Raw genomic sequence first — 26,328 nt, 5'->3', positions numbered from 1 at the left:
GCAGATTAATACAGTAACACGTACATCTGCCCCGCAAGTGGTGTCCTTAACCACTCAGGCGTCGGCGTTTGCGTCCTACGCCATTAATGCTATCCTGGACTCGGCGAGCCGTACGGCGGTGGCATCCGCCAATTCGGTGGTACTCCGCAGGGCCATGTGGCTACGTGAATGTAAGGCAGATTCTGCTTCCAAAAAGTTCTTAACCGGTTTGCCATTGTCTGGCGACCGCTTGTTTGGTGAGTGATTGGATGAAATCATTAAACAATCCAAGGGAAAGGATTCATCCTTACCCCAGTCCAAACCAAACAGACCTCAACCACGGAAGGTACAATCGAGGTTTCGGTCCTTTCGGCCCGCGGGCAGGTCTCAATTTTCCTCGTCCAAAAGGCCTCAGAAAGATCAGAGGAACTCCGATGCATGGCGGTCTAAGTCACATCCTAAAAAGACCGCCGGAGGAACCGCTCCCAAAGCGGCCTCCTCATGACTTTCGGCCTCCTCAAACCGCATCCTCGGTCGGTGGCAGGCTCTCCCGCTTTTGCGATGCCTGGCTGCCACAGGTAAAAGACCGATGGGTGAGAGACATTCTATCTCAAGGTTACAGGATAGAGTTCAGCTCTCGTCCTCCGACTCGTTTCTTCAGAACATCTCCGCCCCCCGACAGAGCCGAGGCTCTTCTGCAGGCGGTGTGCACCCTGAAGGCGGAAGGAGTGGTGATCCCTGTTCCTCTTCAGCAACGGGGTCACGGTTTTTACTCCAACTTGTTCGTGGTGCCAAAAAAGGACGGATCCTTCCGTCCCGTTCTGGACCTAAAACTGCTCAACAAGCATGTGAAAACCAGGCGGTTCCGGATGGAATCGCTCCGCTCCGTCATCGCCTCAATGTCCCAAGGAGATTTCCTGGCATCAATAGACATCAAAGATGCTTATCTCCACGTACCGATTGCACCAGAGCATCAGCGCTTCCTGCGTTTCGCCATAGGGGACGAACACCTTCAGTTCGTGGCACTGCCTTTTGGCCTGGCGACAGCCCCACGGGTCTTCACCAAGGTCATGGCAACAGTGGTGGCAATCCTACACTCTCAGGGACACTCGGTGAATTCTTACTTAGACGAACTCCTTGTCAAGGCACCCTCTCAAGGGGCATGCCAACACAGCCTGAACATTGCTCTGGAAACTCTCCAGAGTTTCGGGTGGATCATCAATTTTCCAAAGTCAAATCTGACACCGGCCCAATCACTGACATATCTTGGCATGGAGTTTCATACCCTCTCAGCGATAGTGAAGCTTCTGCTGAACAAACAGCGTTCACTTCAGACAGGGGTGCAATCTCTCCTTCAAGGTCAGTCACACCCCCTGAGGCGCCTCATGCACTTCCTAGGGAAGATGGTGGCAGCAATGGAGGCAGTTCCTTTTGCGCAGTTTCATCTGCGCCCACTTCAATGGGACATTCTCCGCAAATGGGACAGGAAGTCGACGTCCCTCGACAGGAACGTCTCCCTTTCTCGGGCAGCCAAAGCTTCCCTTCAGTGGTGGCTCCTCCCCACTTCTCTGTCGAAGGGGAAATCCTTCCTGCCCCCATCCTGGGCGGTGGTCACGACGGACGCGAGCCTGTCAGGGTGGGGAGCAGTCTTTCTCCACCACAGGGCTCAGGGGACTTGGATTCAGACAGAGTCCTCCCTTCAGATCAATGTTCTGGAGATAAGGGCAGTGTATCTTGCCCTAAAGGCGTTCCAGCCGTGGCTGGAAGGCAAACAGATCCGAATTCAGTCGGACAACTCCACAGCGGTGGCATACATCAACCACCAAGGCGGGACACGCAGTTGGCAAGCCTTCCAGGAAGTCCGGCGGATTCTGCTGTGGGTGGAAGCCACAGCCTCCACCATATCCGCAGTTCACATCCCGGGCGTAGAAAACTGGGAAGCAGACTTTCTCAGTCGCCAGGGCATGGACGCAGGGGAATGGTCCCTTCACCCGGACGTGTTTCAGGAGATCTGTTGCCGCTGGGGCATGCCGGACGTCGACCTAATGGCGTCCCGGCACAACAACAAGGTCCCGACATTCATGGCACGGTCTCAAGATCACAGAGCTCTGGCGGCAGATGCCTTAGTTCAGGATTGGTCGCAGTTTCAACTCCCTTATGTGTTTCCTCCTCTGGCACTGTTGCCCAGAGTGTTACACAAGATCAGGGCCGACTGCCGCCGCGCCATCCTCGTTGCTCCTGACTGGCCGAGGAGGTCGTGGTACCCGGATCTGTGGCATCTCACGGTCGGCCAACCGTGGGCACTACCAGACCGACCAGACTTGCTGTCTCAAGGGCCGTTTTTCCATCTGAATTCTGCGGCCCTCAACCTGACTGTGTGGCCATTGAGTCCTGGATCCTAGCGTCTTCAGGATTATCTCAAGAGGTCATTGCCACTATGAGACAGGCTAGGAAACCAACGTCCGCCAAGATCTACCACAGGACGTGGAAAATATTCCTGTCGTGGTGCTCTGCTCAGGGTTTTTCTCCCTGGCCATTTGCCTTGCCCACTTTTCTGTCCTTCCTTCAATCCGGATTGGAAAAGGGTTTGTCGCTCGGCTCCCTTAAGGGACAAGTCTCTGCGCTCTCTGTCTTTTTTCAGAAGCGCCTAGCCAGACTTCCACAGGTACGCACGTTCCTGCAGGGGGTTTGTCACATCGTCCCTCCTTACAAGCGTCCGTTAGAACCCTGGGATCTGAACAGGGTGCTGATGGTTCTTCAGAAACCACCGTTCGAGCCAATGAGGGATATTTCTCTCTCACGCCTTTCGCAGAAGGTGGTTTTCCTAGTAGCAGTCACTTCACTTCGGAGAGTGTCTGAGCTAGCAGCGTTGTCGTGCAAAGCCCCTTTCCTGGTGTTTCACCAGGACAAGGTGGTTCTGCGTCCGGTTCCGGAATTTCTCCCTAAGGTGGTATCCCCCTTTCATGTCAATCAGGATATCTCCTTACCCTCTTTTTGTCCTCATCCAGTTCACCAATGTGAAAAGGATTTGCACTTGTTAGATCTGGTGAGAGCACTCAGACTCTACATTTCTCGTACGGCGCCCCTGCGCCGCTCGGACGCACTCTTTGTCCTTGTCGCTGGCCAGCGTAAAGGGACACAAGCTTCCAAATCAACCCTGGCTCGGTGGATCAAGGAACCAATTCTCGAGGCTTATCGTTCCTCGGGGCTTCCGGTTCCCTCAGGGCTGAAGGCCCATTCTACCAGAGCCGTGGGTGCATCCTGGGCATTGCGGCACCAGGCTACGGCTCAGCAGGTGTGTCAGGCAGCTACCTGGTCGAGCCTGCACACTTTCACGAAACACTATCAGGTGCATACCTATGCTTCGGCGGATGCCAGCCTAGGTAGGCGAGTCCTTCAGGCGGCGGTTGCCCACCTGTAGGACGGAGCCGTTTACGGCTCTATTATGAGGTATTATTTACCCACCCAGGGACTGCTTTTGGACGTCCCAATTGTCTGGGTCTCCCAATGGAGCGACAAAGAAGAAGGGAATTTTGTTTACTTACCGTAAATTCCTTTTCTTCTAGCTCCAATTGAGAGACCCAGCGCCCGCCCCTGTTTTTTTGTGTACACATGTTGTTCATGTTGAATGGTTTCAGTTCTCCGATATTCCTTCGGATTGAATTTACTTTAAACCAATTTATAATTTTTTTCCTCCTTCTTGCTTTTGCACCAAAACTGAGGAGCCCGTGAGCATGGGGGGTGTATAGGCAGAAGGGGAGGGGCTTTACACTTTTAGTGTAATACTTTGTGTGGCCTCCGGAGGCATAGCTATACACCCAATTGTCTGGGTCTCCCAATTGGAGCTAGAAGAAAAGGAATTTACGGTAAGTAAACAAAATTCCCTTCTTTATAAATATAAAATGTGGTCATGACACACTGTTATGGGGCGAGGATCTGCTGCTGACACTGTTATGGGGGTAATGTCCCCAAATTCTCTACTAAGGTACCCCATCCTGGTAATGATCCTCCTGCCTTGTATATGATCCTGCTATAAACCCCCATCCTGCTTATATACCAGCATCCTGCTCATATTCCCCCATCCTATTCATATACCCCATCCTGTTCATATACCCCCATCTTGTTCATATACCCCCATCCTGTTCATATAGCCCCCATCCATCCTGTTCATATACCCCCCATCCTGTTCATATACCCCCCATCCTGTTCATATACCCCCCATCCGGTTCATATACCCCCCATCCGGTTCATATACCCCCCATCCTTCCTGCTCATATACTCCCATCCTGTTCATATACCCCCCCATCCTGTTCATATACCCCCATCCTGTTCATATACCCCCCATCCTGTTCATATACCCCCCATCCTGTTCATATACCCCCCATCCTGTTCATATACCCCCCATCCTGTTCATATACCCCCCATCCTGTTCATATACCCCCCATCCTGTTCATATACCCCCCATCCTGTTCATATACCCCCCATCCTGTTCATATACCCCCCATCCATCCTGCTCATATACCCCCATCCTGTTCATATACCCCCATCCTGTTCATATACCCCCATCCTGTTCATATACCATCCTGGTATATGGCCTGTATCCTATAGCACAGAGAAAAAAAAACAAACGTTTATACTCACCTTTTCCTCACTCCCTCCAGCACCAATCATCTTCCTCTCTGCGCCGCTGACCTGTGTGTGTGGAGCCGTTCCCCTGCTGCATCGCGATGTCTTCCTGTCTGTGCCGATCAGCTGACCAGCACAGATCAGCTGACCGGCACAGACAGGAAGACATCGTGTGCTGCGGGGGAACGGCTCCACACACGGGGACGGGTGAGTGTACTGATTCACTGCACCCCGCGCTGATGATGACGCGCGGGGAGCAGTGAATACAGCCGCACATGATCACTCCAGGCTGTAATTGCCAGGGGTGATCATGTGGACCGGCTCTTTACTATGCGCGCGTCCCCGCTCGTCCTCCCGCCCACCTGTCAGCGCCGGCTTCAGCGCTGAGAAATGGGCGGGAGGATGGGCGTGCATATGTAATGAGCGGGCACACGTGGTCACGGCAGGCTACTATAGTAGCCTGCTCGTGCCCCCGATGACCCGCTCCACCGCAGCACCCTCATTCCCCGCAGCCACAGTCAGACCATAAGACGCACCCCCCACTTTCCCCCAACATTTGGGGGAAAAAAAGTGCGTCTTATGGTCCGAAAAATACGGTATATATTTTATATATATATATTTTATATATTCTATATCTCATTCTCTAATGCGATATCCATTATGTTCCTATCACAGATGCTGCGGCCAGTGAAGGAGTCTTGGCCAGTTTCTTCAATAGTCTCTTGAGTAAAAAGACAGGATCCCCCGGGAGTCCAGGAGGGCCAGGGTCCGCTCCGAACTCTGCCAAGAAAGCAGGTAGGCTAAAGAACGCTTTCCAGTAAGAGACATTTGTAGCCTTTCCACATGATATGATATACAGTATATTGTACATGGAGAAAAGCATTGGGCGACACCGATCAATCAGTGAAGTCCGGTTATTTATTAAGCCGGGTCGCCAAGTGTTAAAGAGCATAACTAATGACTCCATAACTGTACAGTCCAGACCTCCTCTGGTATTAATATTGGCACAAACCCTGCGTCTGCTGGGAGCTTCATGGCCGAGCAGATGCAGCAGCCGTACATGACCAAGCACAGTGCCGGGAAGCGCATGACCGAGCACAGTGCCGGGAAGCGCATGACCGAGCACAGTGCCGGGAAGCGCATGACCGAGCACAGTGCCGGGAAGCGCATGACCGAGCACAGTGCCGGGAAGCGCATGACCGAGCACAGTGCCGGGAAGCGCATGACCGAGCACAGTGCCGGGAAGCGCATGACCGAGCACAGTGCCGGGAAGCGCATGACCGAGCACAGGGCCGGGAAGCGCATGACCGAGCACAGGGCCGGGAAGCGCATGACCGAGCACAGTGTCGGGAAGCGCATGACCGAGCACAGGGCCGGGAAGCGCATGACCGAGCACAGTGCCGGGAAGCGCATGACCGAGCACAGTGCCGGGAAGCGCATGACCGAGCACAGTGCCGGGAAGCGCATGACCGAGCACAGTGCCGGGAAGCGCATGACCGAGCACAGTGCCGGGAAGCGCATGACCGAGCACAGTGCCGGGCATTTCTTTTTTCTTTTCTTCTTTTTTTTTTTTTTTTTTTTTTTCTTTCTTTCATCATGACTGTGCCCAGTGCACAAGCACCGTAAAAGTGGCTGAGTATGTGCATTGATGTCTATGGGATTTAATTAAATAGCCACATCTATCAGAACAGGTGAATAACAATTAGTATGGCATCCATTACCGCTATCATCATGGGATTTTGGCCTTTTCTCCCAGACTTATAAATAATTAGCTGGACCTAGTAATACAGTGAATACATCAGCTCGTCGGCCGGCCTGCTACCCTGGGGTATATGTAAATCATCACTCCGGAGCAGTGTATGGCTTCCAACAATCATATGCATCAAGGGAAAGATTGCTGGGATTTTGAGCTTCACCTTTCCCTTATACAGATGGACTGTTAGAACCTATACAAAAAAAGCCCATAAAAGTGCGTCTAGTAATGGGTCGTCAGCAGCGGGTACCGCCGGTAATGGGCTGCAGATCTCCCCTTGCAGCGCCTACAGGCAAAACTACCGCTGTTTAACCATTTAGATGCCACTGTAGTGACCTTGGCAGTTAAGGAGGGGGTGTCACTTGGTGTTCTGATTTTGGGGGGGCCAGTGACTTTTAATTAGGCTTTAAATTGACCTTTTTCTTTTTCTGTACAGGACAGAAGCCCGTACTGACCAACGTCCAGGAGGAGCTGGACCGGATGAGCCGCCAGCCGGACACCGTGTTAGCCAATTCGTCCCCGACGGAGAACGAGGCCTGACGCAGCCGACAAAGCAAAACTCTTCCGCCACACTTTATGTAAATGACCAAATAATAACATGTATATTGGACTTAATGATACAAAGGCTGCTCTGACACAGCGGATACTGTAGGTTTTATCATGGAACGAGGCGGGGGCGCTACTAGCCTGACTCCACAGTGTTACGTGCCCACCCTACGTGAAGCTTGCCTTGAAATATACCACCCCACCCCCCCCCCTCCTCCAGTGCAGAAAGCGGCTAGAATAGGTCCGGTCTCTTCACGCGGTCCATCCTGTAAGGGTCGGGTAGTCCGACTACAGTAGTCCCATTTGCACCGCGTCGCCGGCCCCCCGTGGATGGAGAAGGGATGTTGGAGCTTAAACCGGAAAAAAAGAAGGTGGTGCCGGAAAGCGTAGATAGGAAGAACTAGCGGCCTCTTATACATTTAACCCCCTCCGGGATGCTTTTTGCGGATAGGTTTATTAATATATGGCTTTCCAACGGTTTTGGGGAATCCTTCTTGCTTTTTTTTTTTTTTTTTAACTTTGTACCGGCTGAAGCAAAAAGGAATGAAGGGCAGGAGATTGCTGCCAGTGTATAAACTTTTCGGGGGGTCAGGTACGGTGGCGATCACACGGGGGGGGGGGGGGGGGGGCAAACAAAGCATGTTTGGTCAGTTGTTCCAAGTGCCTGGAGCGGTTTCAGGATGTGCCACTAGGGGGCGCTTGGAGGATTTCTGCACTGTATTAACAGTCACTTTTATAGACAAAATATATTATATTTTATTTGCAAGTGCTTTCGGTCCTGACGTCCAGATCCCCACGGTTTATTTGCTGAGAGGCTTCGACGTGTATCAGTGGGGCGAATTCCGGTCCTGATTTTTTTTTTGCCATGGACTTTTATTTTTTTTAATACGGCAGAGAGGCATGTTGTATTGCAGGGTGTCGTATGGAAGCGCCTGCTTTACTGCAAAAGCACTACGGGAAAATATTGCTGCAGGTTTCTTTAAAGACAAAAAACCACTTTGGGCGCCTTTGTCTTGCCTTACACCACCTCCTCCCCCCGTAAAGAATTTTATATTAATTTATTTATTTTAACATCGACGTTGGCAGGCCATTAAACCTATTACTTGCAGTTTCAATAAATGGTAACAACAGATTTGTAGATTTAGTTTTTAATGTGTCCGAATGCATCACAGAACGCCCCTTTACCTTGTTTTATAGGGTCTCCCCTCAACCATCGTCCAACTGAATGTCTGTATACACCGTGCACATCAGCGGTATGAGGGTCTCCTGACATAGGCTACAATGGCACACATTGCCCATAGGCTCCTATGGTGGAATAAAAAATAGTATATCGTACTATACTTTTCTTTAGCGACACTATTCACTTGCACGCCTGCCTGGCAGAATCATAAAAGCCGCCTATGGGTGAAATGAGAAGTAGATGCCTACAACCTTCCAAAGGTATAATGCAAAGCCGTATATTTGCACCCAAAAAGCCATGTATACATCATTCTCTATACTAAAGCACGGTGCGGTGTCGGTCGCGTATATTTTCCGGATCTCTGATAAGTATTCTGAGAGATGTAGGTTTTTCACTTTTACAGATTAATGTTAAAACTACAGTCCTAGAATGTAAATTGCCTGAATAAGTTCGGTGCAGACCCTGAATGAGCGGGTGAGCTCTGTGCAGAGGCTGAATGAGCGGGTGAGCTCTGTGCAGAGGCTGAATGAGCAGGTGAGCTCTGTGCAGAGGCTGAGCGGGTGAGCTCTGTGCAGAGGCTGAGCGGGTGAGCTCTGTGCAGAGGCTGAATGAGCGGGTGAGCTCTGTGCAGAGGCTGAATGAGCGGGTGAGCTCTGTGCAGAGGCTGAATGAGCGGGTGAGCTCTGTGCAGAGGCTGAATGAGCGGGTGAGCTCTGTGCAGAGGCTGAATGAGCAGGTGAGCTCTGTGCAGAGGCTGAATGAGCGGGTGAGCTCTGTGCAGAAGCTGAATGAGCGGGTGAGCTCTGTGCAGAGGCTGAATGAGCGGGTGAGCTCTGTGCAGAAGCTGAATGAGCGGGTGAGCTCTGTGCAGAGGCTGAATGAGCAGGTGAGCTCTGTGCAGAAGCTGAATGAGCAGGTGAGCTCTGTGCAGAGGCTGAATGAGCGGGTGAGCTCTGTGCAGAGGCTGAATGAGCGGGTGAGCTCTGTGCAGAAGCTGAATGAGCGGGTGAGCTCTGTGCAGAAGCTGAATGAGCGGGTGAGCTCTGTGCAGAGGCTGAATGAGCAGGTGAGCTCTGTGCAGAGGCTGAATGAGCAGGTGAGCTCTGTGCAGAAGCTGAATGAGCAGGTGAGCTCTGTGCAGAGGCTGAATGAGCGGGTGAGCTCTGTGCAGAGGCTGAATGAGCGGGTGAGCTCTGTGCAGAGGCTGAATGAGCGTGTGAGCTCTGTGCAGAGGCTGAATGAGCAGGTGAGCTCTGTGCAGAAGCTGAATGAGCAGGTGAGCTCTGTGCAGAAGCTGAATGAGCGGGTGAGCTCTGTGCAGAGGCTGAATGAGCAGGTGAGCTCTGTGCAGAAGCTGAATGAGCGGGTGAGCTCTGTGCAGAGGCTGAATGAGCGGGTGAGCTCTGTGCAGAGGCTGAATGAGCAGGTGAGCTCTGTGCAGAGGCTGAATGAGCGGGTGAGCTCTGTGCAGAGGCTGAATGAGCGGGTGAGCTCTGTGCAGAGGCTGAATCAACAAGACGCTGGGCGACCGCTGTGCGGACGACGCGTCGGCGGGGCGGGCCCTGCGGCGTCACCGAATCAGCCAAACTATTGGGCCTTCTGGTCCGCGAGGGGTTGATTACATTTGCTCCACTTTGTTCTATCCGCTTGTCAGATGTACATGACACAAGACATCTGTTTGCTGTCATGATCTGGCCACAGTGATCGTTTAACCACTTATTATCCTGCTGTGTGCATCCAGAAGAAGACAAACTCCTGTGAAGAAGCGGCTTAATGGCCTTGATCTAGAGAAGAGAATCCGCATAGATCCCGATCTATTAATCTTACAGACTCCGGGCAGGTGTGGCCTGGACCCCGGGGCATGTGTAGGGGGATTTTGCAGCCTCGCCCTTCGCAGTAGTAAGAGCTGTAAATCCTGATATTCTCTATCTCTGACCCTCTGGGTGATGGTCGCTGCTCCTCTTGTCACTTTAGGGTACCTTCACACTTAGCGATGCAGCAGCGATCCGACCAGCGATCTGACCTGGTCAGGATCGCTGCTGCATCGCTACATGGTCGCTGGTGAGCTGTCAAACAGGCAGATCTCACCAGCGACCAGTGACCAGCCCCCAGCCAGCAGCGACGTGCAAGCGACGCTGCGCTTGCACGGAGCCGCCGTCTGGAAGCTGCGGAGACTGGTAACTAAGGTAAACATCGGGTATGGTTACCCGATGTTTACATTAGTTACCAGCGCACACCGCTTAGCTGTGTGTGCAGGGAGCCGCGCACACTGAGCGCTGGCTCCTTGCTCTCCTAGCTACAGTACACATCGGGTTAATTAACCCGATGTGTAGTGCAGCTACATGTGCAGAGAGCAGGGAGCCGCGCACACTGCTTAGCGCTGGCTCCTTGCTCTCCTAGCTACAGTACACATCGGGTTAATTAACCCGATGTGTACAGCAGCTACATGTGCAGAGAGCCGGAGCCGGCAGCACAGGCAGCGCGAGAGCTGCGGAGGCTGGTAACTAAGGTAAATATCGGGTAACCACCTTGGTTACCCGATGTTTATCTTGGATACAGCTTACCTCAGCTGCCAGACGCCGGCTCCTGCTCCCTGCTCACTTCATTTGTCGCTCTCTCGCTGTCACACACAGCGGGAGAGCGCCTTTGAAGAAAACGAACCAGGGCTGTGTGTAACGAGCAGCGATCTCGCAGCAGGGGCCAGATCGCTGCTCAGTGTCACACACAGCGAGATCGCTAATGAGGTCACTGCTGCGTCACAAAAAGCGTGACTCAGCAGCGATCTCGGCAGCGAGCTCGCTGTGTGTGAAGCACCCCTTACACTTGCACCCATTGTAATTCATACAGGGTGGGCACCGCATTACTGCCAGTGATTGGGAGCCAGGCGGTTCCTCACTTGTTTCACTACTTTTTCCACTGAACTACAAATTAGAGTCAGAATAGTTTGTGTTACGATTGCATTACATGCCCGTCCTCAACACGGGAACAATGCTCCGTACAGATCATATTCCACAACAGCAGCAAGCAGAGTCCTCTCCAATCACTGATCGGGTCCCAGTGCTGGAGTGTGAGGTGCAATAGCGCCTCCTGCTGAGACATGAGCTGAATGCAGGCAGCAATAGTGCAGCTAATACTAGTGTATAATACCGTATAATAATCTGCAGCTTATAAAGTGGTGCAATCTCTGTGTACATACATTACTGATCCTGGGTTACCTCCTGTATTATACTCCAGAGCTGCACTCACTATTCTGCTGGTGCAGTCACTGTGTACTTACATTACTGATCCTAAGTTACATCTTGTAATATAATCCAGAGCTGCACTCACTATTCTGCTGGTGCAGTCACTGTGTACATACATTACTGATCCTAAGTTACATCTTGTAATATAATCCAGAGCTGCACTCACTATTCTGCTGGTGCAGTCACTGTGTACATACATTAGGCTAGTTTCACACTTGCGTTCAGCGCATTCCGTCACTATGGAGAATAGCGCAATCCATTAACGGACTGCGCTAGTCTCCATAGACTTGTAGGGACGACGCACTGTAACGCAAGTGTCTGCGTTGCATCCACTGGACGACGCAGCGTCGTTATTTTGACGCTGCGTCGGGCGGATGGAATGCAGCATGTAACGTTTTTCTGCACTTGGCGGAGTGTCAAAAAAACGCAACCTGCAGGAATCCGTTAGGCGTCCGTTGTTTTTATAATGGACGCCTATGGTGGCGGATTCCGTTAGAATGCGTCATTTGACGGATTCCGTTAACGCATCCGTCTTTACACAACTGCGCATGCTCAGATGTGTAAAGTCAAGGAAAAAAACTATAACGGATTGCATTATTTTGTACGATCCGTAGCATTGCGTTGTGCCACTATATGCAACGCATCCGTTGCATGCGTCACACAACGCAATGCTACGGATCCCGTCCAATGCAAGTGTGAAACTAGCCTTATATTACTTATCTTGCACTGATCCTGTGTTTATGTATTATACTCCAGAGCTGCATTCACCATTCTGCTGCTGCAGGCACTGTGTACATACATTACATTACTGATCCTGTAGTGATGCGGAGTACCTCCTGTATTATACTCCAGAGCTGCACTCACTATTCTGCTGGTGTAGTCACTGTGTACATACATTACATTACTGATCCTGAGTTACCTCCTGTATTATACTCCAGAGCTGCACTCACTATTCTGCTGGTGTAGTCACTGTGTACATACATTACTGATCCTGAGTTACCTCCTGTATTATACTCCAGAGCTGCATTCACTATTCTGCTGGTGCAGTCACTGTGTACATACATTACATTACTGATCCTTAGTTACCTCCTGTATTATACTCCAGAGCTGCACTCACTATTCTGCTGGTGCAGTCACTGTGTACTTACATTATATTACTTATCTTGCACTGATCCTGAGTTACCTCCTGTATTATACTCCAGAGCTGCACTCACTATTCTGCTGGTGTAGTCACTGTGTACATACATTACATTACTGATCCTGAGTTACCTCCTGTATTATACTCCAGAGCTGCACTCACTATTCTGCTGGTGTAGTCACTGTGTACATACATTACATTACTGATCCTGAGTTACCTCCTGTATTATACTCCAGAGCTGCACTCACTATTCTGCTGGTGTAGTCACTGTGTACATACATTACATTACTGATCCTGAGTTACCTCCTGTATTATACTCCAGAGCTGCACTCACTATTCTGCTGGTGTAGTCACTGTGTACATACATTACATTACTGATCCTGAGTTACCTCCTGTATTATACTCCAGAGCTGCACTCACTATTCTGCTGGTGTAGTCACTGTGTACATACATTACATTACTGATCCTGAGTTACCTCCTGTATTATACTCCAGAGCTGCATTCACTATTCTGCTGGTGCAGTCACTGTGTACATACATTACATTACTGATCCTTAGTTACCTCCTGTATTATACTCCAGAGCTGCACTCACTATTCTGCTGGTGCAGTCACTGTGTACTTACATTATATTACTTATCTTGCACTGATCCTGAGTTACCTCCTGTATTATACTCCAGAGCTGCACTCGCTATTCTGCTGGTGCAGTCACTGTGTACTTACATTATATTACTTATCTTGCACTGATCCTGAGTTACATCCTGTATTATACTCCAGAGCTGCACTCACTGTTTTGCTGGTGCAGTCACTGTGTACATACATTACTGATCCTGAGTTGCTTCCTCTATTATATTCCAGAGCTGCACTCAGTACTCTGCTGGTACAGTCACTGGATACATGGATTACTTATCCTGCACTGATCCTGAGTTACATTAATTATACTCCAGAGCTGCACTCACTATTCTGCTGTGCACAATGTAAGTCTATAATGCACATACTTTGTGCGTTAGTCCTAGTTCTATTTCTCGCTTGTGCTATATTGCAGTGACTGATGCTAATGTTGGATCTGCAGAGCTGTGTTGCTCCGGTGTCACCAGATCCTATCAATCAGAAGCTACAGTCACACTGATCATTCCATTATTGAAAGTGAAGTGCAGAAATCAGGCACAGGGGAGGTTCTGGACTGTGCTGAGCACAGCAGGATTCATGGCACAGGGGAGGTTCTGGACTGTGCTGAGCACAGCAGCATTCATGGCACAGGGGAGGTTCTGGACTGTGCTGAGCACAGCAGCATGCATAGCACAGGGGAGGCTCTGGGCAGTGCTGAGCGCAGCAGCATGCATGGCACAGGGGAGGCTCTGGACAGTGCTGAGCGCAGCAGCATGCATGGCACAGGAGAGGCTCTGGGCAGTGCTGAGCGCAGCAGCATGCATGGCACAGGGGAGGCTCTGGACTGTGCTGAGCGCAGCAGCATGCATGGCACAGGAGAGGCTCTGGACTGTGCTGAGCGCAGCAGCATGCATAGCACAGGGGAGGCTCTGGACTGTGCTGAGCGCAGCAGCATGCATGGCATAGGAGAGGCTCTGGACTGTGCTGAGCGCAGCAGCATACATGGCACAGGAGAAGCTCTGGACAGTGCTGAGCACAGCAGCATTCATGGCACAGGTTAGGCTCTGGACTGTGCTGAGCACAGCAGCATGCATAGCACAGGGGAGGCTCTGGACTGTGCTGAGCGCAGCAGCATGCATGGCACAGGAGAGGCTCTGGACTGTGCTGAGCGCAGCAGCATACATGGCACAGGAGAAGCTCTGGACAGTGCTGAGCACAGCAGCATTCATGGCACAGGTTAGGCTCTGGACTGTGCTGAGCACAGCAGCATGCATAGCACAGGGGAGGCTCTGGACTGTGCTGAGCACAGCAGCATGCATGGCACAGGAGAGGCTCTGGACAGTGCTGAGCGCAGCAGCATGCATGGCACAGGAGAAGCTCTGGACAGTGCTGAGCACAGCAGCATTCATGGCACAGGGGAGGCTCTGGACTGTGCTGAGCGCAACAGCATGCATAGCACAGGGGAGGCTCTGCACAGTGCTGAGCACAGCAGCATGCATGGCACAGGAGAGGCTCTGGACAGTGCTGAGTGCAGCAGCATGCATGGCACAGAGGAGGCTCTGGACAGTGCTGAGCGCAGCAGCATGCATGGCACAGGAGAAGCTCTGGACAGTGCTGAGCGCAGCAGCATGCATGGCACAGGAGAGGCTCTGGACAGTGTTGAGCACAGCAGCATACATGATACAGGAGAGGCTCTGGACTGTGCTGAGTGCAGCAGCATACATGATACAGTAGAGTCTCTGGACTGTGCTGAGCGCAGCAGCATGCATGATACAGGAGAGGCTCTGGACAGTGCTGAGCGCAGCAGCATACATGATACAGGAGAGGCTCTGGACTGTGCTGAGCGCAGCAGCATACATGATACAGGAGAGTCTCTGGACTGTGCTGAGCGCAGCAGCATACATGATACAGGAGAGGCTCTGGACTGTGCTGAGCGCAGCAGCATGCATGATACAGGAGAGGCTCTGGACTGTGGTGAGCGCAGCAGCATACATGATACAGGAGAGGCTCTGGACTGTGCTGAGCGCAGCAGCATACATGATACAGGAGAGTCTCTGGACTGTGCTGAGCGCAGCAGCATACATGATACAGGAGAGGCTCTGGACAGTGCTGAGCGCAGCAGCATACATGATAGAGGAGAGGCTCTGGACTGTGCTGAGCGCAGCAGCATACATGATACAGGAGAGGCTCTGGACTGTGCTGAGTGCAGCAGCATACATGATACAGGAGAGGCTCTGGAGTGTGCTGAGCACAGCAGCATACATGATACAGGAGAGGCTCTGGAGTGTGCTGAGCGCAGCAGCATACATAATACAGGAGAGTCTCTGGACTGTGGTGAGCGCAGCAGCATACATGATACAGGAGAGGCTCTGGACTGTGGTGAGCGCAGCAGCATACATGATACAGGAGAGGCTCTGGACAGTGCTGAGCGCAGCAGCATACATGATACAGGAGAGGCTCTGGACTGTGCTGAGCACAGCAGCATGCATGATACAGGAGAGGCTCTGGACAGTGCTGAGCGCAGCAGCATACATGATAGAGGAGAGGCTCTGGACTGTGCTGAGCGCAGCAGCATACATGATACAGGAGAGGCTCTGGAGTGTGCTGAGCGCAGCAGCATGCATGATACAGGAGAGGCTCTGGACAGTGCTGAGCGCAGCAGCATACATGATACAGGAGAGGCTCTGGACAGTGCTGAGCGCAGCAGCATACATGATACAGGAGAGGCTCTGGACAGTGCTGAGCGCAGCAGCATACATGATACAGGAGAGGCTCTGGACAGTGCTGAGCGCAGCAGCATACATGATACAGGAGAGTCTCTGGAGTGTGCTGAGCGCAGCAGCATACATGATACAGGAGAGGCTCTGGACTGTGCTGAGCGCAGCAGCATACATGATACAGGAGAGGCTCTGGACAGTGCTGAGCGCAGCAGCATACATGATACAGGAGAGTCTCTGGACAGTGCTGAGCGCAGCAGCATACATGATACAGGAGAGGCTCTGGACAGTGCTGAGCGCAGCAGCATACATGATACAGGAGAGGCTCTGGACTGTGCTGAGCGCAGCAGCATACATGATACAGGAGAGGCTCTGGACAGTGCTGAGCGCAGCAGCATACATGATACAGGAGAGTCTCTGGAGTGTGCTGAGCACAGCAGCATACATGATACAGGAGAGGCTCTGGACAGTGCTGAGCGCAGCAGCATACATGATACAGGAGAGGCTCTGGACAGTGCTGAGCGCAGCAGCATACATGATACAGGAGAGGCTCTGGACTGTGCTGAGCGCAGCAGCATACATGATACAGGAGAGGCTCTGGACAGTGCTGAGCGCAGCAGCATACATGATACAGGAGAGGCTCTGGAGTGTGCTGAGCACAGCAGCATACATGATACAGGAGAGGCTCTGGACTGTGCTGAGCGCAGCAGCATACATGATACAGGAGAGGCTCTGGACAGTGCTGAGCGCAGCAGCATACATGATACAGGAGAGGCTCTGGAGTGTGCTGAGCACAGCAGCATACATGATACAGGAGAGGCTCTGGACAGTGCTGAGCGCAGCAGCATACATGATACAGGAGAGGCTCTGGACAGTGCTGAGCGCAGCAGCATACATGATACAGGAGAGTCTCTGGTCTGTGCTGAGCGCAGCAGCATACATGATACAGGAGAGGCTCTGGACAGTGCTGAGCACAGCAGCATACATGATACAGGAGAGGCTCTGGACTGTGCTGAGCGCAGCAGCATACATGATACAGGAGAGGCTCTGGACAGTGCTGAGCGCAGCAGCATACATGATACAGGAGAGTCTCTGGAGTGTGCTGAGCACAGCAGCATACATGATACAGGAGAGTCTCTGGTCTGTGCTGAGCGCAGCAGCATACATGATACAGGAGAGGCTCTGGAGTGTGCTGAGCACAGCAGCATACATGATACAGGAGAGGCTCTGGACAGTGCTGAGCGCAGCAGCATGCATGATACAGGAGAGGCTCTGGACTGTGCTGAGCACAGCAGCATGCATGATACAGGAGAGGCTCTGGTCTGTGCTGAGCGCAGCAGCATACATGATACAGGAGAGGCTCTGGAGTGTGCTGAGCACAGCAGCATACATGATACAGGAGAGGCTCTGGACAGTGCTGAGCGCAGCAGCATGCATGATACAGGAGAGGCTCTGGACAGTGCTGAGCGCAGCAGCATACATGATACAGGAGAGTCTCTGGTCTGTGCTGAGCGCAGCAGCATACATGATACAGGAGAGGCTCTGGAGTGTGCTGAGCACAGCAGCATACATGATACAGGAGAGGCTCTGGACTGTGCTGAGCGCAGCAGCATACATGATACAGGAGAGGCTCTGGACAGTGCTGAGCGCAGCAGCATACATGATACAGGAGAGGCTCTGGTCTGTGCTGAGCGCAGCAGCATACATGATACAGGAGAGGCTCTGGAGTGTGCTGAGCACAGCAGCATACATGATACAGGAGAGGCTCTGGACAGTGCTGAGCGCAGCAGCATACATGATACAGGAGAGGCTCTGGACTGTGCTGAGCGCAGCAGCATACATGATACAGGAGAGGCTCTGGACAGTGCTGAGCGCAGCAGCATACATGATACAGGAGAGGCTCTGGAGTGTGCTGAGCGCAGCAGCATACATGATACAGGAGAGGCTCTGGTCTGTGCTGAGCGCAGCAGCATACATGATACAGGAGAGGCTCTGGACAGTGCTGAGCGCAGCAGCATACATGATACAGGAGAGGCTCTGGAGTGTGCTGAGCGCAGCAGCATACATGATACAGGAGAGGCTCTGGACAGTGCTGAGCGCAGCAGCATGCATGATACAGGAGAGGCTCTGGACTGTGCTGAGCGCAGCAGCATACATGATACAGGAGAGGCTCTGGACAGTGCTGAGCGCAGCAGCATACATGATACAGGAGAGGCTCTGGACAGTGCTGAGCACAGCAGCATACATGATACAGGAGAGGCTCTGGACAGTGCTGAGCACAGCAGCATACATGATACAGGAGAGGCTCTGGACAGTGCTGAGCGCAGCAGCATACATGATACAGGAGAGGCTCTGGAGTGTGCTGAGCGCAGCAGCATACATGATACAGGAGAGGCTCTGGAGTGTGCTGAGCGCAGCAGCATACATGATACAGGAGAGGCTCTGGAGTGTGCTGAGCGCAGCAGCATGCATGGCACAGATACTGTAGATTCACCTGGAGAGAGAATCAGTGATGATTCTTTGGTCTTATAGTTTCTAAAGGAAGTGTTCTGTATATTCAGGTTTACACAGACCCCACTATAGCCAAATCTCAAAAGGACCCCAACTCTGATCAGCGGATGGTTTCAGCTGCGCCCCTACGCTCCTGCATTGTGCCAGATACAGAAATGATATACACCTAATGCTGGAGCCACAGGCAGGATTCTCTCTTTTCCATGCATCATTCCATGCTTTAGATTGAGTGCATGCCTTGTAACATGGCGCCCCCTTGTGTCTGATCTGTGCCAGTGTGAATTAGATTGAATTCAAGTGAAATTAGCTTTAGTTTTTAACGATTAAAACCAGATTCTGCTGCATGTTCTTGTTTTTTTAAACTGTTTTTTTTTTTTTATTTTCTGATTGTGATTTTTTTAAATTCTATTCTCTGTATGTGATTATGGTGGTGGCTGGTAACAGCACTGGGAGGTGAGCTGTGCCGCAACCACATGGACCATAGCGAACAATACCCTGGAGATACTGGACATGATCACTGACTCTATCTAATAGGCTGCTGTTGTGGGCATGGTTTGTAATCTGTGCAGGTAGGAGGAGGAGGTGAGCTGTGACATCACCTATTGTGAATGGTGGATCCTGTGTTATCTACTGTATATAGAGGTGTTATCAGTCATTGTACAGGATGGAGAGGAGGTGAGCTGTGATATCACCTACTGTGAATGGTGGATCCTGTTATCTACTGTATATAGAGGTGTTATCAGTCATTGTACACGAGGAGGAGGTAAGCTGTGACATCTCTTGTGAATGGCAGATTCTGTGCTATCTACTGTATATAAAGATGTTATCAGTCATTGCACATGAGGAGGAGTTGAGCTGTGACATCTGTTGTGAATGGTGGATCCTGTGTTATCTACTCTGTATAGAGGTGTTATCAGTCATTGTGCAGGAGGAGGAAGAGGTGAGCTGTGACATCACTTATTGTGAATGGTGGATCCTGTACTATCTACTGTATGAGGTGTTATCAGTCATTGTACAGAAAGAGGAGGTGAGCTGTGACATCCCCTGTTGTGAATGTTTTACCTCTATACAGGTGATACTATCTTATTATACCTTTTCTCCAGTGCTGTGTTCCCCACCGGTTTACTATTTACAGCCAATCATTGTCCTCCAGAGGAGCCATTATGTGTGTGTGTATATATATATATATATATATATATATATATATATATATATATAAATTTTATTTAAAAAAATGTTTAATATTTTTAAAATATTTTTTTTAACATCTATATTTTTTTAATAAGCAAACATCGTTAGTAATCTTGTGATGTTCACTCTGGTGATTGCGGCCATTCGTAAATTCCTGCTTCCTGTGCTTTTCAGGAAGACTTTTCAGCAGGCTCATTATCATCAGAGGCAGGACACAGAAGCCAGGAATTCCCAGTGACCCCTGCACACGCTCATTAGATGCCTCAGCAAAAATAATAATAATTTATTATTAATAATAATAAAAAATAAATCCAGAAACAAAATAATCAATAATCTCTTCATCCGCCATCTTTGTTGTTTGGTTGATATTTTATGGATCTGTAATAATACCCCATAGCTTCTGTATTATGGAGGAATTGTACCCTTGTAGCTTATGGAATAGCTAGGATGTCCATCAGCTGCTGTCCGGGGAGTCCTGCGACAATGAGAAAGTCGCACATGTTTTGTCGCATACCTCTGGGTCGGGCGATCACAGTTTTGTGTCGGAGAAGCCGCCTACAGTGAGGATAAGGCGCGACGTAGTCGTGTGGGCGGAGCTATGCTGATGAGCAGTGCCGTGACGTCACAAAGGGGCTCGCCTGCGATTGGTCAGGGCGCAGTTTACCTGCAGAGCGCGTCAGTGTCGGGATTGCGCTGCGACTTTGCGCGGCACCGCGGAGAAAACCGGGGAGCGCGGAGAGGGGGCGAGGCTGCACCGGAGCCGGCGGAGAGACGGGGGTGCGGCGCCTGAACCCCGGGACTGCGCCCGCGCTGTCGGACTCCGCTCTCCGGGGCGCTGACATATGGGGGTCACCGAGCGGCTCCTGATCCTGGGCGCCATCGCTATGCATTGTGGGAAATGTGGCCCCCAGCGCTGATCCGCGGCATGAGAGCGGCCGGGGACATGGACGGCTTCGAGGCGGAGGCGTCTACAGCCTCCATGGTGTCCGGGGCCAGCAGCCCGTACCAGCCGACCACCGAGCCGGTGCGGGAGAGCCGCGGATGGAGGAGCGTCCGCTGTGACGGGGATTATATCCGCTCCCTGCCCGGGGTCCTGAAGAGCTGCCAAGTGGTGAGTGCGGGGAGGGGGCATCACAGAGCAGGGGGCTGTGTACACTATATATACTGTATACACTGTGCAGGGGGGCTGTGTACACTATATATACACTGTATACACTGTGCAGGGGGGCTGTGTACACTATATATACTGTATACACTGTGCAGGGGGGCTGTGTACACTATATACACTGTATACACTGTGCAGGGGGGCTGTGTACACTATATATACTGTATACACTGTGCAGGGGGCTATGTACACTATATATACTGTATACACTGTGCAGGGGGGCTGTGTACACTATATATACTGTATACACTGTGCAGGGGGCTAGTTACACTATATATACACTGTGCAGGGGGGCTGTGTACACTATATATACTGTATACACTGTGCAGGGGGGCTGTGTACACTATATATACTGTATACACTGTGCAGGGGGGCTGTGTACACTATATATACACTGTGCAGGGGGGCTGTGTACACTATATACACTGTGCAGGGGGGCTATGTACACTATATATACACTGTATACACTGTGCAGGGGGGCTGTGTACACTATATATACTGTATACACTGTGCAGGGGGGCTATGTACACTATATATACACTGTATACACTGTGCAGGGGGGCTGTGTACACTATATACACTGTATACACTGTGCAGGGGGGCTGTGTACACTATATACACTGTATACACTGTGCAGGGGGGCTGTGTACACTATATATACACTGTATACACTGTGCAGGGGGGCTGTGTACACTATATACACTGTATACACTGTGCAGGGGAGCTGTGTACACTATATATACTGTATACACTGTGCAGGGGGGCTGTGTACACTATATACACTGTATACACTGTGCAGGGGGGCTATGTACACTATATACACTGTATACACTGTGCAGGGGGGCTGTGTACACTATATACACTGTATACACTGTGCAGGGGGCTATGTACACTATATATACTGTATACACTGTGCAGGGGGCTGTGTACACTATACACTGTGCAGGGGGGCTGTGTACACTATATACACTGTGCAGGGGGCTGTGTACACTATATATACTGTATACACTGTGCAGGGGGCCTGTGTACACTATATATACTGTATACACTGTGCAGGGGGCCTGTGTACACTATATATACTGTATACACTGTGCAGGGGGCCTGTGTACACTATATATACTGTATACACTGTGCAGGGGGGCTGTGTACACTATATATACTGTATACGCTGTGCAGGGGGGCTGTGTACACTATATATACTGTATACGCTGTGCAGGGGGGCTGTGTACACTATATATACTGTATACGCTGTGCAGGGGGGCTGTGTACACTATATATACTGTATACGCTGTGCAGGGGGGCTGTGTACACTATATATACTGTATACGCTGTGCAGGGGGGCTGTGTACACTATATATACTGTATACGCTGTGCAGGGGGGCTGTGTACACTATATATACTGTATACGCTGTGCAGGGGGGCTGTGTACACTATATATACTGTATACGCTGTGCAGGGGGGCTGTGTACACTATATATACTGTATACGCTGTGCAGGGGGGCTGTGTACACTATATATACTGTATACGCTGTGCAGGGGGGCTGTGTACACTATATATCCTGTATACGCTGTGCAGGGGGGCTGTGTACACTATATATACTGTATATGCTGTGCAGGGGGGCTATGTACACTATATATACTGTATACGCTGTGCAGGGGGGCTGTGTACACTATATATACTGTATACGCTGTGCAGGGGGGCTGTGTACACTATATATACTGTATACGCTGTGCAGGGGGGCTGTGTACACTATATATACTGTATACACTGTGCAGGGGGGGCTGTGTACACTATATACTGTATACACTGTGCAGGGGGGGCTGTGTACACTATATACTGTATACACTGTGCAGGGGGGGCTGTGTACACTATATACTGTATACACTGTGCAGGGGGGGGCTGTGTACACTATACTGTATACACTGTGCAGTGGGGGCTGTGCACACTATATACTGTATACACTGTGCAGTGGGGGCTGTGTACACTATATACTGTATACACTGTGCAGGGGGGCTGTATACACTGTGCAGGGGGGGCTGTGTACACTATATACTGTATACACTGTGCAGGGGGGCTGTGTACACTATATATACTGTATACACTGTGCAGGGGGGCTATGTACACTATATACTGTATACACTGTGCAGGGGGGGCTGTGTACACTATATACTGTATACACTGTGCAGGGGGGGCTGTGTACACTATATACTGTATACACTGTGCAGGGGGGGCTGTGTACACTGTATACACTGTGCAGGGGGGCTGTGTACACTGTATACACTGTGCAGGGGGGCTGTGTACACTATATACACTGTGCAGGGGGGCTGTGTACACTATATACACTGTGCAGGGGGGCTGTGTACACTATATACACTGTGCAGGGGGGCTGTGTACACTATATACACTGTGCAGGGGGGCTATGTACACTATATACACTGTGCAGGGGGGCTGTGTACACTATATACTGTATACACTGTGCAGGGGGGCTGTGTACACTATAATATACTGTATACACTATACTGTATACACTGTGCAGGGGGGCTGTGCACACTATATACTGTATACACTGTGCAGGGGGGCTGTGCACACTATAATATATTGTATACACTGTGCAGGGGGGCTGTGTACACTGTATACACTGTGCAGGGGGGCTGTGTACACTGTATACACTGTGCAGGGGGCTGTGTACACTGTATACACTGTGCAGGGGGGCTGTGTACACTATATACACTGTGCAGGGGGGCTGTGTACACTGTATACACTGTGCAGGGGGGCTGTGTACACTGTATACACTGTGCAGGGGGGCTGTGTACACTATATACACTGTGCAGGGGGGCTGTGTACACTATATACACTGTGCAGGGGGGCTATGTACACTATATACACTGTGCAGGGGGGCTGTGTACACTATATACTGTATACACTGTGCAGGGGGGCTGTGCACACTATATACTGTATACACTGTGCAGGGGTGCTGTGTACACTATAATATACTGTATACACTGTGCAGGGGGGCTGTGTACACTATATACACTGTGCAGGGGGGCTGTGTACACTATATACTGTATACACTGTGCAGGGGGGCTATGTACACTATATATACTGTATACACTGTGCAGGGGGGCTGTGTACACTATATATACTGTATACACTGTGCAGGGGGGCTGTGTACACTATATACTGTATACACTGTGCAGGGGGGGCTGTGTACACTATATACTGTATACACTGTGCAGGGGGGGCTGTGTACACTATATACTGTATACACTGTGCAGGGGGGCTGTGTACACTATATACTGTATACACTGTGCAGGGGGGATGTGTACACTATATACTGTATACACTGTGCAGGGGGGCTGTGTACACTATATACACTGTACAGGGGGGATGTGTACACTATATACTGTATACACTGTGCAGGGGGGCTGTGTACACTATATATACTGTATACACTGTGCAGGGGGGCTGTGTACACTATATACACTGTACAGGGGGGCTGTGTACACTATATACTGTATACACTGTGCAGGGGGGCTGTGCACACTATATACTGTATACACTGTGCAGGGGGGCTATGTACACTATATACTGTATACACTGTGCAGGGGGGCTGTGTACATTATAATATACTGTATACACTGTGCAGGGGGGCTGTGTATACTGTATACACTGTGCAGGGGGGGGGCTGTGTACACTATATACACTGTGCAGGGGGGCTGTGTACACTATAATATACTGTATACACTGTGCAGGGGGGCTATGTACACTATATACACTGTGCAGGGGGGCTGTGTACATTATATACTGTATACACTGTGCAGTGGGGGGGCTGTGTACACTATATATACTGTATACACTGTGCAGTGGAGGGGCTGTGTACACTATATACTGTATACACTGTGCAGGGGGGGCTGTGTACACTGTATATACTGTATACACTGTGCAGGGGGGCTATGTACACTATGTACACTGTGCAGGGGGGCTGTGTACACTATATACTGTATACACTGTGCAGTGGAGGGGCTGTGTACACTATATACTGTATACACTGTGCAGGGGGGCTGTGTACACTGTATATACTGTATACACTGTGCAGGGGGGCTATGTACACTATATACACTGTGCAGGGGGGCTGTGTACACTATATACTGTATACACTGTGCAGGGGGGGGCTGTGTACACTGTATATATACTGTGCAGGGGGGCTGTGCACACTATATACTGTATACACTGTGCAGGGGGGGGGCTGTGTACACTATATATACTGTATACACTGTGCAGGGGGGGGCTGTGTACACTTTATACTGTATACACTGCAGGGGGGCTGTGTACACTATATACTGTATACACTGTGCAGTGGGGGGGCTGTGTACACTATATACTGTATACACTGTGCAGTGGGGGGCTGTGTACACTATATACTGTACACACTGTGCAGGGGGGGGGGCTGTGTACACTTTATACTGTATACACTGCAGGGGGGGCTGTGTACACTATATACTGTATACACTGTGCAGGGGGGGCTGTGTACACTATATACTGTATACACTGTGCAGTGGGGGGGCTGTGTACACTATATACTGTATACACTGTGCAGTGGGGGGCTGTGTACACTATATACTGTATATACTGTGCAGTGGGGGGGCTGTGTACACTATATACTGTATACACTGTGCAGGGGGGGGGCTGTGCACACTGTATACACTGTGCAGGGGGGCTGTGCACACTATATACTGTATACACTGTGCAGGGGGGCTGTGCACACTATATACTGTATACACTGTGCAGGGGGCTGTGCACACTATATACTGTATACACTGTGCAGGGGGGGGCTGTGTACACTATATATACTGTATACACTGTGCAGGGGGGCTATGTCCACTATATTCACTGTGCAGAGGGGCTGTGTACACTATATACTGTATACACTGTGCAGGGGGGCTGTGTACACTATATACTGTATACACTGTGCAGTGGAGGGGCTGTGTACACTATATACTGTATACACTGTGCAGGGAGGGCTGTGTACACTGTATATATACTGTGCAGGGCGGCTGTGCACACTATATACTGTATACACTGTGCAGGGGGGGGGGCTGTGTACACTATATATACTGTATACACTGTGCAGGGGGGCTGTGTACACTATATATACTGTATACACTGTGCAGGGGGGCTGTGCACACTACTGTATACACTGTGCAGGGGGGGGCTGTGTACACTATATACTGTATACACTGTGCAGTGGGGGGGGGTTGTGTACACTATATACTGTATACACTGTGCAGGGGGGGCTGTGTACACTGTATATATACTGTGCAGGGGGGGCTGTGTACACTATATATACTGTATACACTGTGCAGGGGGGCTGTGTACACTATATATACTGTATACACTGTGCAGGGGGGCTGTGTACACTATATACACTGTGCAGGGGGGCTGTGTACACTATATACTGTATACACTGTGCAGGGGGGGCTGTGTACATTATATACTGTATACACTGTGCAGGGGGGCTGTGCACACTATATTCTGTATACACTGTGCAGGGGGGGGCTGTGTACACTATATACTGTATACACTGTGCAGTGGGGGGGGCTGTGTACACTATATACTGTATACACTGTGCAGTGGGGGGGGCTGTGTACACTGTATACACTGCAGGGGGGCTGT

General features: G+C 50.7%; 2 protein-coding genes across 2 annotated transcripts in view; both read left to right on the top strand.

Moving 5' to 3' along the window:
- The window catches only part of DYNC1LI2 (dynein cytoplasmic 1 light intermediate chain 2), a 132,396-nt gene extending 124,870 nt beyond the window's left edge, over positions 1 to 7,526 (top strand). Inside the window, exons 12-13 of the mRNA XM_075325883.1 lie at positions 5,281 to 5,400; positions 6,795 to 7,526. Of these exons, the coding sequence (XP_075181998.1) occupies positions 5,281 to 5,400; positions 6,795 to 6,898 (224 nt within the window). The 3' untranslated portion in view covers positions 6,899 to 7,526. The remainder of the gene's footprint in view (positions 1 to 5,280; positions 5,401 to 6,794) is intronic.
- A 12,595-nt stretch (positions 7,527 to 20,121) lies between these two features.
- Positions 20,122 to 26,328, top strand: part of CMTM4 (CKLF like MARVEL transmembrane domain containing 4) — a 30,446-nt gene continuing 24,239 nt past the window's right edge. The window contains exon 1 of the mRNA XM_075326973.1: positions 20,122 to 20,600. Within this exon, the coding sequence (XP_075183088.1) occupies positions 20,388 to 20,600 (213 nt within the window). The 5' untranslated portion in view covers positions 20,122 to 20,387. The remainder of the gene's footprint in view (positions 20,601 to 26,328) is intronic.

This window comes from Anomaloglossus baeobatrachus, chromosome 10 (genome assembly GCF_048569485.1).
Source record: "Anomaloglossus baeobatrachus isolate aAnoBae1 chromosome 10, aAnoBae1.hap1, whole genome shotgun sequence".
Lineage (NCBI taxonomy): Eukaryota > Metazoa > Chordata > Amphibia > Anura > Aromobatidae > Anomaloglossus > Anomaloglossus baeobatrachus.
This window is presented reverse-complemented; position numbering and strand designations above follow the sequence as displayed.